This window comes from Mobula birostris, chromosome 32 (assembly GCF_030028105.1).
Source record: "Mobula birostris isolate sMobBir1 chromosome 32, sMobBir1.hap1, whole genome shotgun sequence".
Lineage (NCBI taxonomy): Eukaryota > Metazoa > Chordata > Chondrichthyes > Myliobatiformes > Myliobatidae > Mobula > Mobula birostris.
In genome coordinates, this window is record NC_092401.1 from 24,877,619 (window position 1) to 24,895,632 (window position 18,014).

At 44.0% G+C, this 18,014-nt stretch overlaps 1 protein-coding gene and 1 long non-coding RNA gene across 8 annotated transcripts in view; one reads left to right on the top strand and one right to left on the bottom strand.

Annotated features, from left to right (window-relative positions):
- Positions 1–18,014, top strand: part of smarca4a (SWI/SNF related BAF chromatin remodeling complex subunit ATPase 4a) — a 168,786-nt gene that overhangs the window by 122,552 nt on the left and 28,220 nt on the right. For all 6 annotated transcript variants that reach the window (XM_072248375.1, XM_072248380.1, XM_072248378.1 and 3 more), the window contains exons 24-25: positions 3,298–3,464; positions 12,318–12,481. In XM_072248375.1, the coding sequence (XP_072104476.1) occupies positions 3,298–3,464; positions 12,318–12,481 (331 nt within the window). The remainder of the gene's footprint in view (positions 1–3,297; positions 3,465–12,317; positions 12,482–18,014) is intronic.
- LOC140191211 (uncharacterized) overlaps positions 16,779–18,014 on the bottom strand; it is a 30,222-nt gene continuing 28,986 nt past the window's right edge. For both annotated transcript variants that reach the window (XR_011883785.1, XR_011883784.1), the window contains one exon: positions 16,779–17,280. This is a non-coding gene — a long non-coding RNA (uncharacterized lncRNA). The remainder of the gene's footprint in view (positions 17,281–18,014) is intronic.

Here is an 18,014-nt window from a genome sequence, read left to right on the forward strand (position 1 = left end):
ATTCTGAAGCTGTGCCTTCTGGTCCTTAGACTTATCCACTGTAGGCAACATCCCCTCCATATCCACTCTGTTTAGGCCTTTCAGTATTAATAGGTTTCAATGAAATCCCCCTCCCCTATTCTTTTAAATTCTAGAGAATACAGGCCCAGAGCCATCAAATGCTCCTCACATGTTAACTCTTTCATTCCCAGAATAATTCTCGTGAACCTCTTCTAGACCCTCTCCAATGCCAGCACATCTTTTCTTAGATAAGGAGAGCAAAACTGCTCCAAGTGTGGTCTAACCAATGCCTTATAAAGCCTCAGCATCACATCTTGCTTTTTTATTCTAGTCCTATTCACTCAAAATGAATGCTAACATTTGCCTTCCTTACCACCAACTCAAAGTGCAAGTTAATCTTTAGGGAATCCTGCACAGACTCCCAAGTCCCTTTACGCTTCTGATCATTGAAATGTTCCATCATTTAGAAACAGTGTATGCAGCATCCTTTCTGTTAAAGTGCATGACCATACACCTCCTTACACTATATTCCATCTGCCACTTCTTTGCCCATTTTTCCAACCTGTCCAAATCCTTCTGCAGACTCCCTGCTTCCTCAACACTACTTGCCCTCCCACCCATCTTTGTATCTTCTGCAAACTTGGCCGCAAAGCTATCAGTCCGTTATCCAATTCGTTGCGGAACCCTGCAGAATACTAGCAGCGGACCAGAGTAGGCCCCTTTATTCTAACTCTTTGCCTACTGTCAGTAAGCTAATCTTCTGTCTATGCTAGCATCCTTCCTGTAATACCATGAGCTCTTATTAAGCAGCCTCATATGCAGCACCTTGACAAAAGCCAAATAAGCAACAAGCACTGGCTCTCATTCATCTATCCTGCCTGTTATTTCGTCAGAAAATTCCAACAAATGCGGAAACCATGCTGACTTTCGCCTACTTTATCGTGCGTCTCCAAGTACCTCAAAACTTCATCTTTAATAATGGGCTCCAACGTCTTCCCAACCACTGAATTCAGGCTAACTGGCCTATAAATTCCTTTCTTCTGCCTCCCTCCCTTCTTAAAGAGTGGAGCAATATTTGTAGTTTTCCACTCCTCTGGAACCATTCCAGAATCCAGTGATTCTGGAAAGATCATTACTAATGCCTCCTCAGTTTCTTCAGCTACCTCTTTCAGAAAACTAGGGTGTAGACCATCTGATCCAGGTGACTTATCTACCTTCAGAGCTTTCAGCTTCCCAAGCACCTTCTCCTTAGTAATTGGCAATTACATTCACTTCTGCTCCCTGACACACTCAAATTCCTGGCATGCTGCTAGGTCTCCTACAGTGAAGACTAATGCAAAATACTTTTTAAGTTCATCTGCCGTTTCTTTCTCCACCATTATTACCTCTCCAGTGTCATTTTCTGGTGGTCCAATATACACTCTTGCCTCTCTTTTCTTTATGACATCTGTGGACTTCAGAAAGGGTAAGATGTGGGAACACATACCAATTCTCATAGAGGGATCGGAAGTGGAGGGAGTGAGCAGTTTCAAGTTCCTGGGTGTCAATATCTCTGAGGACCTAACCTGGCTCCAACATATCGATGTTCCTATAAAGACAGTAGCTATATTTCATTTGGAGTTTGAGGAGATTTGGTTTGTCAGCAAAAACACCCGCAAGTTTTTTACAGATGTACTGTGCAGAGCATTCTAACTACTGCATCACCATCTGGTATGGGGGGGGAGGGATGCCACTGCACAGGATCAAAGTTAGGCTGAGTTGTACGATTACTGGGCACTAGACATCTTCAAGGGCGGTGTCTCAGAAAGGCAGTGTCCATTATTAAGGACCTCCAGCACCCAGGGCATGCCCTTTTCTCACTGTTACCATCAGGTAGGAGGTACAGAAGCCTGAAGGCACACACTCAGCGATTCAGGAACAGCTTCTTCCCCTCTGCCATCCGATTCCTAAATGGACATTCAATCCATGAACTGTACGTCACCTCTTTTTTATTTCCTATTTTTTGTGCTAGTTATTAAACTATATAATATATACTTACTGTAATTCACAGGATTTTTTACTCTATTATAGTGTATTGCATTATACTGCTGCCGCAAAGTTAACAAATTTCCCAGCATATGCCAATGATATTAAATCTGATTCTGATATCAATCTGAAAAAAACTTTTGGTATCTTCGGGCCAGCTTACCTACATATTTCATCTTTTCCCTCCTTTTCCAGTTGCTTGCTGTTGATTTTTAAAAGCTTCCCAATGCTCCAACTTCTCACTAGTTTTTGCATTTTGTGTTTATGCTGCCTTTGATTTCATTTGTTAGCACAGTTGCCTCAACCTGCCTTTGGAATATTTATTGATCTTTGGGATGTACTTATCTTGCACCTTCTGAATTGATCCCAGATCTTCAGCCATTGCTGTTCCTCCATCATCCCTGCTAGTGTTCCCTTCCAATCAACTTTGGCCAGATCCTCTCTCGTGCCTCTGTAACTCCCTTCACTCCACTGTAATAATGATACATCTAGCTTTATCTTCTCCCTCTCAAAGTGCAGAGTGAATTCTATCATATTATGATAGCTATCTCCCAAGGGTTTCTTTGCTATAAGCTCCCTAATCAAGTCTGGTTTATTACACAGCAATGAATTCGGAAATAACTTTCCCCTAATGGACTCAACTACAAGCTGCTCTTAAAAGCCATCTCATAGGCATTGTACACATTCCTGTTTTTGGGATGCAGCACCAACCTGATTATTAAAATCTGCATATTAAAATCCCCCATCACTATTGTTATATCGCCCTTATTCCATGCCTTCACTATTTCCCATTGAAACTTATATCCTACATCTGGCTACTGTTGGAGACCTGTATATAACTCCCCTCAGCATCTTTTTACCCTTGCAATTTCTTAACTCTACCCATACGGATTCTACATCTTCTGATCTTATGTCATCTCTTTCTAAGGATTTGATTTCATTTTTTACCAACAGAGCCTGTCCTTTCAATACAATGTGTCTCCTTGGATGTTAAGCTCTCAACTATGATCTTCTTTCAGCCACATCTCAGTGAAGTCTGCAATATCACGCTGCCAATCTCTAACTCCACTACAAGATCATCTACCTTGTTCTGTATACTGTGTGGATTCCAATATAACACATTTCGTAGATGCTGCCTGACCTGTAGAGTGTTTTCAGTATGTTCTGTGTTTATTTAAGGAGCATGTAGTAATGCTTTTGGAAGTAACGTTGTGTTGGGTCGACATGATCGCCAGCCTGGTACTGAGTGGGGATCTCATTCTTCTCTGACAGAGCCGATTTATACCGAGCCTCAGGGAAGTTTGAACTGCTGGACAGAATTCTCCCCAAGTTGCGGGCAACCAACCACAGGGTACTACTCTTCTGCCAAATGACTTCACTGATGACCATCATGGAAGACTACTTCGCATACCGCAGCTTCAAGTACCTCCGGCTGGATGGTGAGTGCCGGCATTTTTTTTTTTTAACCTCTTCCCATCCCGAACTGCCTCTGATCACACCAAACTCCTCAAACCTCTAAAGTGGCTGCTCTCCATTGAAGAGGAACACTACTGGTAGGATCAATTTTGGTGCTGATTAAACAGCTGAATTATTTTCTCCATTGGGACAATTGTCCCATGGATGAGCTGGTTTGTTTGAAATCAACAAGCTTGACTGTCAAAGTCCAAAGTAAACATAAATTGTAATACAATTTATTATATAAGTAAATAAATTGATGCAACACACATCAAAGTTGCTGGTGAACGCAGCAGGCCAGGCAGCATCTCTAGGAAGAGGTACAGTCAACGTTTCAGGCCGAGACCCTTCGTCAGGACTAACTGAAGGAAGAGTGAGTAAGGGATTTGAAAGTGGGAGGGGGAGGGGGAGATCCAAAATGATAGGAGAAGACAGGAGGGAGAGGGATGGAGCCAAGAGCTGGACAGGTGATTGGCAAAAGGGATATGAGAGGATCAGGGGACAGGAGGTCCAGGGAGAAAGACAAGGGGGGGGGGGGGAACCCAGAGGATGGGCAAGGGGTATAGTCTGAGGGACAGAGGGAGAAAAAGGAGAGAGAGAAAGAATGTGTGTATATAAATAAATAACAGATGGGGTACGCGGGGGAGGTGGGGCATTAGCAGAAGTTAGAGAAGTCAATGTTCATGCCATCAGGTTGGAGGCTACCCAGACGGAATATAATGTGTTGTTCCTCCAACCTGAGTGTGGCTTCATCTTTACAGCAGAGGAGGCCATGGATAGACATATCAGCATGGGTTTATTTTTAGAAGCTTTTTGTATGACGCATGACTCCGGGGTTGTACACCTAATGGGTTCTCTTTTTTTTTCTCACTTTTCTGCTTAGTAGGTTTTTTTTGTTATCACAAATTTTTTTTTCAATCTTTAAGATAATGTCTTTTTTGAGACATTGTAAGTGTTGTTACTTCAATGTACTTGTTATTTTTTCTGTATATAACAATAAAAAGATTTGAAAAGAAAGAAAGTAAATAAATTATAAATTAATTAATATAAATTAATTATAAATTTAGTTTACACTCGGTGGCCACTTTAATAAGTACACCTGCTCACCTGTTTGTTATGCAAATAGCCAATCATGTGACATGGTCAAAAAGGTCAGTTGTTGTTCAGACCAAACATCAGAATGAGGAAGAAATGTGATCTAAATGACTTTGACCAAGGAATGATTCTTGGTGCCAGTTGGGATGGTTTGAGTATCTCAGAAACTGCTGATCTCCTGGGATTTTCACAAACAACGGTCTCTAGAGTTTACAGAGAGTTATGTGAAAAACAAAAAAAAATCCAGTGAGTGGCAGATCTGTGGGCAAAAACACCTAGTTAATGAGAGATTAGAGGAGAATAACCAGTCTGGTTCAAGGTGACAGAAATAACCATGTTACACCAGCATTGTGCAATGGAGCATCTCTGAATATACAACGTGTCAAACATTGAAGGGGGTGGGCCATAGCAGCAGAAGACCGCAGCGGACCCGACTCCTATATCTAATAATGTGGCTACTGAGTGTATGTCAACACATACTGCAAGAAAATGAATTGCAGGGTAGTATATGTTGGCCTGGTTCTACGGTACATGTTCTCTTTTTTTTACTTATTTGTTATTTGGACATTTTTTGATATTTGCACAGTTTGTCTTCTTCAGCACATTGGTTGCTTGTTAGTCTTTGTGCGTAGTTTCTCATTGATGCAACTGTATATCTTTGTTCTACACAAGATTACCATCATCTGCAGAACCTCTTGTATTTTTGTTATGTTCTAATTGTGTTCTTTCTAATAAAGATGTGTTTATATTTATTTGCTTGGGAACATTGTGCTTCTAATGTGGTGTGCCTGTGATAATGCTGTAAGTAAGATTGTGCGTACATGTACTTGATGATGATTATGAGGACACACAGTCCCCTTTTATTGTCATTTAGTAACGCACGCATTGAGAAATGATAAAAATGTTTTTTCCAGTATGATATCACTAAAAACACATGATAAACCAACTTAAAAACTAACAAAAACCACACAATTCTAACATATAGTTACAACAGTGCAAAGCAATACCGTAATTTGATAAGAACAGACCATGGCACAGTAAAAATCTCAAAGTCTCTTGAAAGTCCCATCATCTCACGCAGATGGTAAACCTCCAGTGCCGCCAACTTGCCGATGCAGCATCCCGGAAGCATCCGACCATGGTCCGACTCCGAGTCCGTCCGAAAACTCCGAGCCTCTGAGCACCGAGCACCATCTCTGCCAAGCACTTCGACCCCGACCCCGGCAACAGGCGATACGCAAAGCCAAGGATTTGGGGCCTTCGTCTCCAGCGATTCTCGATCGCAGATGGCAATAAACTCCACTTAACTTTTGTGATCGTGATGATTATCTGGTCTGAAGTGAATGTTAAGGGATAGAGGCAGTATTTATCCCATCTTTGCTATTTTCTCAAATGAACACCAGAGGGAGTTTCCTGTGGTAAAGTCAAAACCAGAATGAGAATCAGATTTATTATCACTAGCATATGCTCCGTGGCCACTTTACTGGCTACCTCCTGTACCTAATGAAGGCCACTGAGTGGACATCCGTGGTCTTCTGCTGCTGTACCCATTCACTTCGAGGTTTGATGTGTTGTGCATTCAGGGATGCTCCTCTGTACATTACTGTCTGGCCATTCTCCTGACTTCTCTTCTTAACAAGTTGTTTTCACCCGCAGAACTGTTACTCAATAGATTTTTTTTTTGTTTCTTGTACTATTATCTGTAATTATTTGTATTATCTGTATTATTTCGGATGACTCTGCCATAGTTGGATGCATCAGCAAGGGAGATGAGGCTGAGTACAGGGCTACGGTAGGAAACTTTGTCACATGGTGTGAGCAGAATTATCTGCAGCTTAATGTGAAAAAGACTAAGGAGCTGGTGGTAGACCGGAGGAGAGCTAAGGTACCGGTGACCCCTGTTTCCATCCAGGGGGTCAGTGTGGACATGGTGGAGAATTACGGATACCTGGGGATACGAATTGACAATAAACTGGACTGGTCAAAGAACACTGAGGCTGTCTACAAGAAGGGTCAGAGCCGTCTCTATTTCCTGAAGAGACTGAAGTCCTTTTACATCTGCTGGACGATGCTGAGGATGTTCTACGAATCTGTGGTGGCCAGTGCTATCACGTTTGCTGTTGTGTGCTGAGGCAGCAGGCTGAGGGTGGCAGACACCAACAGAACCAACAAACACATTCCTAAGGCCAGTGATGTTGTAGGGATGGAACTGGACTCTCTGACGGTGGTGTCTGAAAAGAGGATGCTGTCTAAGTTGCATGTCATCTTGGTCAATATCTCCCATCCACTACATAATGTACTGTGTGGGCACAGGAGTACATTCAGCCAGAGACTCATTCCACCGAGATGCAACACAGAGCGTCATAGGAAGTCATTCCTGCCTGTGGCCATCAAACTTTACAACTCCTCCCTTGGAGGGTCAGACACCCTGAGCCAATAGGCTGGTCCTGGACTTATTTCATAATTTACTGGCATAACTTACATATTACTATTTAACTATTTATGGTTCTATTACTATTTATTATTTATGGAGCAACTGTAACGAAAACCAGTTTCCCCCGGGATTAATAAAGTATGGCTATGACTATGACTAAACTCTGGAGACTGTCGTGTATGAAAATCCCAGGAGATCAGCAGTTTCTGAGATACTCAAACCACCCCGTCTGGCACCAGCAATCATTCCACTGTTAAAGTCATTCTGATGTTTGGTCTGAGCAACAAATGAACCTCTGGACCAAGTTGCTGCCACATGATTGGCTGATTAGATATTTGCATTAACGAGCAAGTATATCTAATAACTGAGGTATTTCCTGAAATTTATTGTTTTATGACAGCAGTACAGTGCAAAATTTAGAAGCATTTCTATAAGTTATAAAAATAAGTAAATAATGCAAAAGACAAATAGTGAGGTATTATGGACCATTAAGAATCTAATGGCAGTGGGGGAAAAAGCTGTTCCTAAAATGTTGTGTGTGTGTCTTCAGACTCCTGGTACCTTCTCCCTGATGGTAGTAACATGAAGTCAAGGTTATTGTTGTGCATAGGTATGGTGAGGTACAGGTACAATGAAGAACTTGCTTGCAATGGCATCACAGGCATAGAGATACAGACAATACAGTATAAATTATACATAAATTAGACAACTGAAAATCATTTTTTCAAAACAGCATATTATTGCAAAAATACAATTAGAAAAGGTTAAGAGCAGCAAACAATCTGTTGGAGGAACATGGGATATCGAGCAGCATCTGTGGGAGCTGGGTGCCGGACTGCTGTGGGATTTTGACCCAAAATGTCAATACTCCCCCAACAGATGCAGCTTGAGTTTCTAACTTCGTCCAGCAGATTGCTTCTTTTTCCATATTCCAGTATCTACAGTCTCTAGAAAAGGTTTGGAGCTGAAAAATTCCTGGCTATGCTTCCAGGAACAGGAATGGGTGGAATTCCATTCACTCAGAACTCCCCCCCCCCCCCCACCTCATCTCAGATCATGGGAGCAGTGGCCTGAGGAGGTCAAATGCATGATGCATGGGTGATGCTGAGCTGGGTGAGCAGCCTTACGAGGCACAAAGGATTCTGCAAATGCTGGAGATCTACAGCCACACACACAAAATGCTGGAGGAACTCAGAAGGTTAGGCAGCATCTATGGAAGGGAAAAAAGGATTTCAGGCTGAAACCTTTCAATAGGACTGGAAAGGAGTGGGGCAGAAGCCAGAATAAAATGGGGAACAGGGAAAGATGATTAGTGAATACAGGTGAGAGGGGATGGCAGATAGTTGGGAGAGGGTAAGAAGTGGGAATGATGGGAAAAGTTGGGAGGTGAAAGGTGGAAGAGGCTAAAGGCTGAACTAGATGGAATCTGATTGGAGAGGACAATGGACCATATATAGAAGTACAGTGCTAGAATCCTGAGGTGATAATTGCCCCATTAGGGACAGGTAGGGTGGGGCCAGACCAATAGAATACCCTCACTCTGTGACAGCATGGTCTTCCTTACCCATCAAGGATCTTTGTGCCAGTGCACGTGCGTTCCTTCAGGATCCCAATGCCTCTGTAAAGAGCCCAATGTCCTCTCGTATCAGATTCCATCTTACTCAACCCTTTACCTCCTCCACCCAGATCTCTACTGCTCTCAATTCTCTGATCTGCTTCCTCTTTAGATGCTTCCAGTGATCTAGACTCCAGAATCAGAATATCAGATCTATATCAAATTTGTTATTTGATAATAAACAGTACAGTGGAAATACATAAATTTACTGTAATCAGCAAAATAAATACTGCAAAGAATAATGAGGTAAACATAATAATAAAAGAATAAAAGGCTTTAAGCTCATTGGGGAGTGAAACATCACTGCCGTTAGGTTTCACCTTCCAGGAAGTAATGGCCGGAAAACCTGGCCAAAGAGTCATGCATCTGATTGTCTCTTCCTTCACATGGAATGTCTTTCCACTCTCACAATGGCCTTCCATAGGTCATACATGGACTTCTTGTAGGATTCGGGTTCACCTTCTGTGGTAAAGAATTCCAGAGATTCACCACCCTCTGTGAATCTGGGCAGGTTATTCAGCTGGGCAGCTGGAGGAGCCTTGAGATGATGTAGGAACTGAGGTGGGGATGGGTGGTCCTTTAAAACACGACTGTATGAACAGATAGTTTTCTGTCTTGTACTAGATTTTCCTCTAGGCCTGTCATACAATTAACCTACCACTAGGTGGAGCCATCTGCCTTTTTGTGGCCCTCACCACCAAGATCATTTTTGAAATCGAAACTTTGTGGACAAGTCTTAGGTGGACTTCCCATCCCTGCTGGTTCTGAGAGAGAAACGAAATTAAAATTAGTTCTAATTACCGAGTGCTGGTCAGAGCAGGAATAGGATCATAGTATAGATGAATGAGTGGCTAAGGAAGTGGTGCAGGGGCAGGGTTTCAGATTTCTAGATCATTGGGATCTCTTCTGGGGGAGGTATGACCTGTACAAAAAGGACATGTTACACCTAAACCCAAGGTGGTCCAATATCCTTCTGGGCAGGTTTGCTAGAGCTGCTGGGGGGGATTTAAAATAAGATTGGATGGAGGATGGGAACCGAAGTGATGGGGCAGTTGGTATACAAGTTGATGCAATGTGTAGTGAGAGTGTGAGGAAGGACAGGCAGATGATATATGGCAAAATTGCGGTCACTGGGATGAGCTGATGTGTATCATGGGGGGAAGAATCGAAAAGGGTAATGAGTATAGGACTGAAGGTGTTATATTTGAATGCATATGTATATCAATTAAGGTAGATGATCTTGTAAGGCAGTTAGAGTTTGGCAGGTGTGACGTTGTGGGCATCTCTGCGTCGTGGCTGAAAGGAGATCATAGTTGGGAGCTTAACATGGAAGGATACACATTGTATTGAAAGGACAGGCTGGTAGGCAGAGAGTGTGGCTTCCTTTGGTAAAAAATGAAATCAGTTCCTTAGAAAGAGGTGACATAGGATCAGAAGATGTGGATTTCTTATGGGTAGAGTTAAAAAAAACTACAAGGGTAAATAGACCCAGATGGGAGTTATATACAGGCTCCCAAACAGTAGCCAGATGTGGGATATAAATTTTAATGGGAAAAAGAATATGCATGCAATAAGGAGAACGTAACGATAGTCATGGGGGATTTCTATATGCAGGTAGATTGGGAAAATCAGGTGCTGGATCCCAAGAGAGGGAATTTGTAGAATGCCTACGAGGTAACTCTTTAGAACAGCTTGTTGTTGAGCCCACTGGGGACAGGCAATTCCGGATTGGTTATTGTGTAATGAAAAACATTTGATTAGGGTGCTTAAGGTAAAAGAACCCTTAGAAAGCAATGATCACAATAAGTGAGGAGTCTGTAGAAGGACTTGGACAGATTGGGAGAATGGGCAAGTAAGTGGAATATGTTGTATGGAAGTGTGTGATCATGCACTTTGGTAGAAGAAACAAAAGCATAGACTATTTTCTAAACAGGGAATTGGTCAGACCGAAATGGACTTTGTGAGCAGTTTTGGGTCCTTTATCTCAGAAAAGATATGCTGGGATTGGAGAGAGTCCAGAGGAGGTTCGCAAGAATAATTCCAGTAATGTAAGGTGCGTTGATGGCCCTGGACCTGTGCTTGCTGGAGTTTGAGAGAATGAGGGAGAATCTATCAAATATCCAAACCTTTTGAATTTCAAAACGTCTAGATAGAATGGATGTGGAGAGGATGTTTCCTTTAGTGGGTGAGTCTAGGACCAGAGGGCACAGCCTCAGAATAGAGGGACGTCCATTTAGAACAGAGATGAGAAGGAAGTTCTTTAGTCAGAATCTGTGGAGTTCATCGCCATGGATGGCTGTGGAGGCCTGGTCATTGGATATGTTTAACGTGGAGGTTAATAGGTTCTTGGTCAGTCAGGGTGTCAAGTGTTATAGAGAAAAGACGGAGGAATGGTGCTGAGAGGGATAATAAATCAGTCATGATGGAATGACAGAGCAGAATCAACGGGGCAAGTGGCCTAATTCTGCTCGTGTGTTTTATTGTCTTATGGACATATATTGTGAAACTTGTTCGTTTGTGGCTGTAGTACAGTACAAGACATAAAAAATACTATGGGTTACAATCAATCAATAAATAGTGCAAAATTGACCATTCAGATACCTGATAGCAGAGGGGAAGAAACTGCTCCTAAAATGGTCTTCAGTCTGCTACAGCTCCCCCCTGATGGCAGTAATGTGACGAGAGCAAGTCTCAGATGGTGAGATTCCTTGGCGATGGATGCCACCTTCTTGAGGAAAGTCCTTTCGAAGATATCCTCAATGGTGGGAGGATTGTGGTGAAACTGGCGCAGCCCTTTGTGATCCTGTGCATTGGAAGCTCCAAGGGTGAACAGATGGGCTTTCTGCCACGGTCACTCTTAAGCTCATTTGTATTCATACAGGGCTCAAACTCTCAACCTGTCAAGGTGGGGTTTGAACTGACATACTCTGAATCTGGTTAGGTAACATAGCCTGGTGATTGCAGATACTAGAATCTGGAGCTTTAAAAACAAAAGCCGCTGCAGGAGCTCAGCATCTATGGAGGCAGATGGATGGTCTGCATCTTGGGTGGGGGTCCTTCATCAGGGTATTTATTAGACTAGTGTGTCTTGACCTGAAATGCCAATTATCCCTCTGCCTCCACAGATGCTGCCTGACCCACTGATTCCCTCCAGTAGCTTGTTCTTTGGTAACATACGCAAGTCACCTCACTGGGTCAGGTGGAAGGTGGGGCTTTACCATGAAGTTCCAGAGGCAAATTGCTCAGCCATGAGGCTCCACTGCAGCCCTGTAAATTGGGATTATTTTGCCCTTCAACCACCAGACTCCATGGATAACCTCAGTCACCTCAACACTGAACTGGTTCCACAGCAAAAGACCCACTTTCAAGGACTGTACAACTCATATTTTCAGTATTTATTTATTTATTTATTATTTGCCCCCTTTTTTTACTTGCACAGATTGTTTCCTTTTGAACACTGGTTGTCTGTAAGTGCTTGTGTGTCGTTTTTCATTGATTCTTTTGTATTTCTTTGTTCTACTGTAAATGCCTACAAGAAATTGAATCTCAGTAGTATATCGTGACACATATGTAATTTGGTAACAGATTTACTGTGAGCTTTGAACTGTACGAGATGGTGGAAGGCTAGGATTCAGTCATCCAGTGCCTCCCCCCCCCCCCACACTGTCTAACCGACTGTTCTCCCTATTCCAGGGACCACCAAGTCCGAGGACCGTGGCATGCTTCTGAAGACATTCAATGAACCCAACTCCCATTACTTCATCTTCCTGCTCAGCACACGGGCTGGAGGCCTGGGCTTGAACCTCCAGGCAGCAGACACCGTGGTCATCTTCGACAGTGACTGGAACCCACACCAGGTGAGCTGCTCAGGAATCTATTGTGTGTCCCTTCCCTCTGTGGAGGGAGCTGGCTATCAAAACCCGAGGGGGCCAGTCCAGAGCAAGAGGAACACCATGAGCCCGTTCCCCATCCAGTTGTAGAACACAAGGCGCAGGAACATGCCCTTTGGCCCGTTAAGCTGATGACACCTCATTTCCTTCTGCTTGCACATTGTCCATATGCTCCGTACTCTGCACGTTCACATGCCTATCTGAGAGCCTCTTAAATTCCTCGTTCGTATCTGTCCTGGATAGACAGCCAATATCTTTTGCCAATTTTAAATTCCTGTCCCACCTAGAAAATGGTGCCCCGTACGCTATGATATTGTTCATTGACTTCAGCTCGGCATTTAATGCAGTCATCCCTCAGAGGCTGGTGGGGGAACTGTTCTCGTTGGGACTCAACACTCCTCTCTGCAATGGGATCTTGGACTTCCTGGTGGGAAGACGCCAGTCAGTCAGTTGGAATCAACAACTCAAGCTCCACCACTAGTGCCCCCCCTCCCCACCCCCCTGCCCCCGGGCTGTGTGCTCAGCCCACTGACTCACGACTGTATTGCCAGGTTCAGCTCAAGCCATATCATCAAGTTTGCTAATGATACAATGGTGGTTGGCCTCATCGGCAACAATAACGAACTGGCATGTAGAGAGGAGGTCAAGAGGCTTGTCAGACAGTGCAAGGACAACAACCTGAGTCTCAATGTGGCCAGGACAAAAGAGGTGATTGTGGACTTCAAGAAGGGGCAGGTCAACCACTCTTCATTGTACATCCATGACTCTGCCATGGAGAGAATGAAGAGCCCAATGCTCCTTGGTGTGCTCTTAACAGATAATTTAACTTGGACCCTCAACGCCTCCTCAGTAGTCAGGAAGACACAGTGGTGTCTACACTTACTGAGGAGCTTGAGGCCATGCTCGGCTCCCTGTCCCCATTCTAACAACTTTCTACATGAGCACCATCGAGAGTGTCCTGTCGGCTGGTTCTTTATGTAGCCACCACACCACAAGGCATCGGACGACAGGACCCTACAGAGGATAGTAAGAACCACTTAGAGGCACCAGGGTGTCCCTCCATGCTATTTGTGACATTTACTGGGGGCGTTGTAGATGAAGGGCCCAAGCTTTGTTGAGGTTCCTCTACCACTCATCCCACAATCTCTTTGACCCACTACCATTTGGAAGGAGGGACAGGAGCATTAGGATCAGCACTGCCAGACTGGGTAACAGCTTCTTCCCTCAGGCTGTGAGACTAATGAATACCCTGCCACCACCTTGGCCTCTTCACTAGGCCCACGAGCTGTTTACTATTTGCCTGTGCTGCAATGCAATTCAAATTTATTTTGTATTATATTTTATTAACTTATTTGTGGTAATATTTTGTTTTATGTTCTGTGTGTAATACTTGTATTGTGGTTCAGAGAAATGTTATTTTGTTTGGTTATATATATGTACAGTCAGATGACAATAAAGTTAAACTTGATCTTTTAACCAGGGTGGCAATGGCCAATACCAGATGAGTGGAGGAAAGTCAGAGGAAGGTACTGCCAGGGGTGATACATTAGGGACTTGTAGGACACTCTTAGATCAGCACATGGATGAAGATAGAGGGCTATGGGCTGGTTAGAAGAGAAGGATTAGACTGATTTTGGAATAGGTTGACGTAGTTTGGAACAACCCATGGCAGCGCATTCCGGACACCCACCACTCTCTGTGTAAAAATCCTTCAGCCGCACATCCCTTTTGTACTTTCCCTTCTCACCTTAGATGCATGCCTTCAAGTATTAGACATTCCAACCTTGGGAACAGAGACATTGGCTGTCTCCCTTAGAATTTAACAAACTTCAATCTGATTTCCCCTCAGCTCCAGAGAAAACAACTCAAGTTTATCCAACCTCTCCTTCCAGCACTTTCCTGAACCCTGTGTGATGTTAAGTGGTGCTAATTTGCCACAGGTAGATTGAAAGTTAGAGTGAAATGCACTCATACAGACTGAGGATTGTGCTGGGGGCAGCCGGCAAGCGTCACCATGCTTCCAGCACCAACATAGCATGCCCACAACTCACTAACCCTGCCCCATACATCTTTCGGAAACTGGAGCACCTGGAGGCAGCCCACTTGGAAATGGGGAGTGTGTGCAAACTCCTTACAGACGGTGGCAGTATTGAACTTGGATCACTGGTGCTGCTGAGCATTGGACAGACCACCAGGCTACCACACCATGCAGTTAGCAAGAAAGAGATGTTAGGGGGTAAATACATAGGTTAGGCGAGGTGTGGAGTTAACTGAGAAAGCTCAGTAATAGAGTGATGAGCAGTGCCTCGAGTGTTTAGTTGACATGTTGGGGCAGGGTGGACACAAGGCTGGGTCGTCAGCAGCCTTCTCACTGCACCATTTAATCCAGTCAACTTCTTTCCAAGGGCATCAGAAAAAAAATTGCAATCCCTACCTGCCGCAATTTTTTGTTTCTGTTCAAGTGCGATGGTGAAACCAAATCTCCACAGGTGACAGGTCTGCAGTTGGAAGTGATTGTTCTCGGAGTGTTTCACAGCAACACCTCCACAGCTGTCAGATTCTGTAATTACTGACTGCAGGAACTAACCGGCCCATGCCCTCCCCAGATCTAGTGACGGAACAATAAGGTGGACCCCTACATGCAGGAGACGCTTTATTAGGTAGCTCTTGTACCTAATAACGTGGCCACAGGAGTGGAATTTGGTGTGGGCTCATCCGCTTCAAGGTTCAATGTACTGTGCATTCAGAGATGCTCTTCTACACACCACTGTTGTAACACGTGGTTATTTGAGTTACTGTCACCTTCCTGTCAGCTTGAACCAGTCTGGCCATTCTCCTCTGACACTCTCATTAACAAGGTGTTTTTGCCCACAGAACTGCTGCTCACTATATGTTTTTTTTTCAGTTTTGCATCGTTCTCTGTAAATTCTACGGACAGTTGTGCATGAAACTCCCAGGAGATCAGCAGTTTCTAAGATATTCAAATCAACAACAATCATTCCACGGTCAAAGTCACTTATTTCTTTCCCATTCTAATGTTTTCTGGACAACAACAGAACCTCTTGACCATGTCTGCATGCTTTTATGCATTGCATTGCTGCCATATGATTGGCTGATTAGATATTTGCGTTATCAAGCGGGGCACCTAATAAAGTGGGTACTGAGCGTAATTGAAACATTCTTCCTTTATTAGCGGCTGGTGGGGCAAAAGTTAGACTTCCCTCATGTGAGTGAGTGATTGTGGAGTGGTCCCGTAACAGCAGGAAACTGGAACCCGTCGTGGCACCACGTTACTGCTGTACACACACAGACGGGAGGTAGGTTCGGCTTAGATTCAGGTGCATTTATCGCATGTACGTTGAAACGTACTGTGAAACGTGTTGTTTGTATTAACGACCGTCACAACCTAGGAAAGTGCTGGGGGCTCCCGCGAGTGTCGCCACACATTCTTGCACCAGCAGAGCATGCCCACCGTGCTTGGCAGAACAACACAACAACAGTAACAAAAACACGAGGAATTCTGCAGATGCTGGAAATTCAAGCTACACACATCAAAGTTGCTGGTGAACGCAGCAAGCCAGGCAGCATCTCTAGGAAGAGGTACGGTCGACGTTTTGGGCCGAGACCCTTCGTCAGGACTAAAACAACAGCAACAAAACAACAGCAGCAAAAGAAGCCCCTCACACACTCATGGTCAGGAAGCCTGGAGGAGACTTTCAATGAGCAGAGTTATGGAGGTCGTGTTTTAAAGGCATTGCTGAAGATTATGGAGAAAGAGTGGGCTGTGAATTAGGAAGCCAGGCTGGAGAAGGGAGGATCAAGGCTTTGGAGACCTTTGAAGATACTCAGTTTTTGAGACTGTTACGTGAAGAGAAGGGACAGGAGATGATGGGGGTGGTAGGATATGATAAGCTTGGAAGATTATTTGGGGAGGGAGGTTGGATAAAGCAGAATGAGAGTAATTAGAGCAAGAATTAACTCTGTCATTGAAAACCACCAAGATAAGCAACGCACACAACATGTTGGAGGAACTCACAGGCCAGGCAGCATATCTATGGAAAAGAGTACAGTCAACGTTTCAGACCAAGACCCTTCAGCAGGACAGACTACCTTGTGCCTGAAGCAAAATGCTAGAAGAAATCAGAGATACCTCAGAGACAGTCAACACTTTAGGTCTGAGACCTCTCAATCTGGACAGGTGAAGGTAGTCTTTGAACCCTCAAGTGTGTTCCCGGTTCTGGATGATAACCACAGCAAGTGCCTTTATCCCTGCTTTTTATTTGAAAATGAAATCTTATTCACAATAACAAATCCCAAAGATCAAACACAGGTGCAAAAATCTTTTAGTTAATACGCTCAGTGTGTTAACATTTTTTACCTAGCACTGTTGTCACTCATGGGGCCCTGGGTGTGATCCACTCTTCGTTGTTTGCCGAGCTTCCCTACCTGACTCGGCCCCTCGGTACAGTAGGAGAAGCCCACACTGGGGTCCTTCACTCAAAGGCTTCGCATTAGCCGCACTAAGCCTCAGTGTGTCCCTCAGCATGTCCTCCTGTGGCCTGGAACATTGATGATGCAGGGGGTTACGGTCCGACCTGTTCCCCCTGTAGCAGCCGCAGTGGAGGAGGGCCAAGGTTACAAAACACAGGGAATCACAGTCTCTCTCTTCCCCAGGCTCCATTCAGAATCAGAATCAAGTTTATTATCACCGGCATGTGACGTGAAATTTGTTAATCTAGCGGTAGCAGTTCAATGCAATACATAATCTAGCAGAGAGAAAAAAAATAATAATAAATAAAATAAAACATAATAAATAAACGTAAATGAATTACATATATTGAATAGATTTTTTTTTAACGTGCAAAAACAGAAATATATATTAAAAAAAGTGAGGTAATGTCCAAAGCTTCAATGTCCGTTTAGGAATTGGATGGCAGAAGGGAATAAGCTGTTCCTGAATCGCTGAGTGTGTGCCTTCGGCTTCTGTACCTCCTACCTGATGGTAACAGTGAGGAAAGGGCATGTCCTGGGTGCTGAAGGTTCTTAATAATGGACGCTGCCTTTCTGAGACACCACTCCCTAAAGATGTCCTGGATACTTTGTAGGCTAGTGCCCGAGATGGAGCTGACTAGATTTACAACCTTCTGCAGCTTCTTTCGATCCTGTGCAGTAGCCCCTCCATACCAGACAGTGATGCAGCCTGTCAGAATGCTCTCCATGGTACAACTATAGAAGTTTTTGAGTGTTTTTGTTGACATGCCAAATCTCTTCAAACTCCTAATAAAGTATAGCTGCTGTCTTGCCTTCTTTATGACTACATCAATGTGTTGGGACCAGGTTAGATCCTCAGAGATCTTGACACCCAGGAACTTGAAGCTGCTCACTCTCTCCACTTCTGATCCTTCTATGAGGATTGATATGTGTTCCTTCGTCTTACCCTTCCTGAAGTCCACAACCAGCTCTTTCGTCTTACTGACGTTGAGTGCCAGGTTGTTGTTAT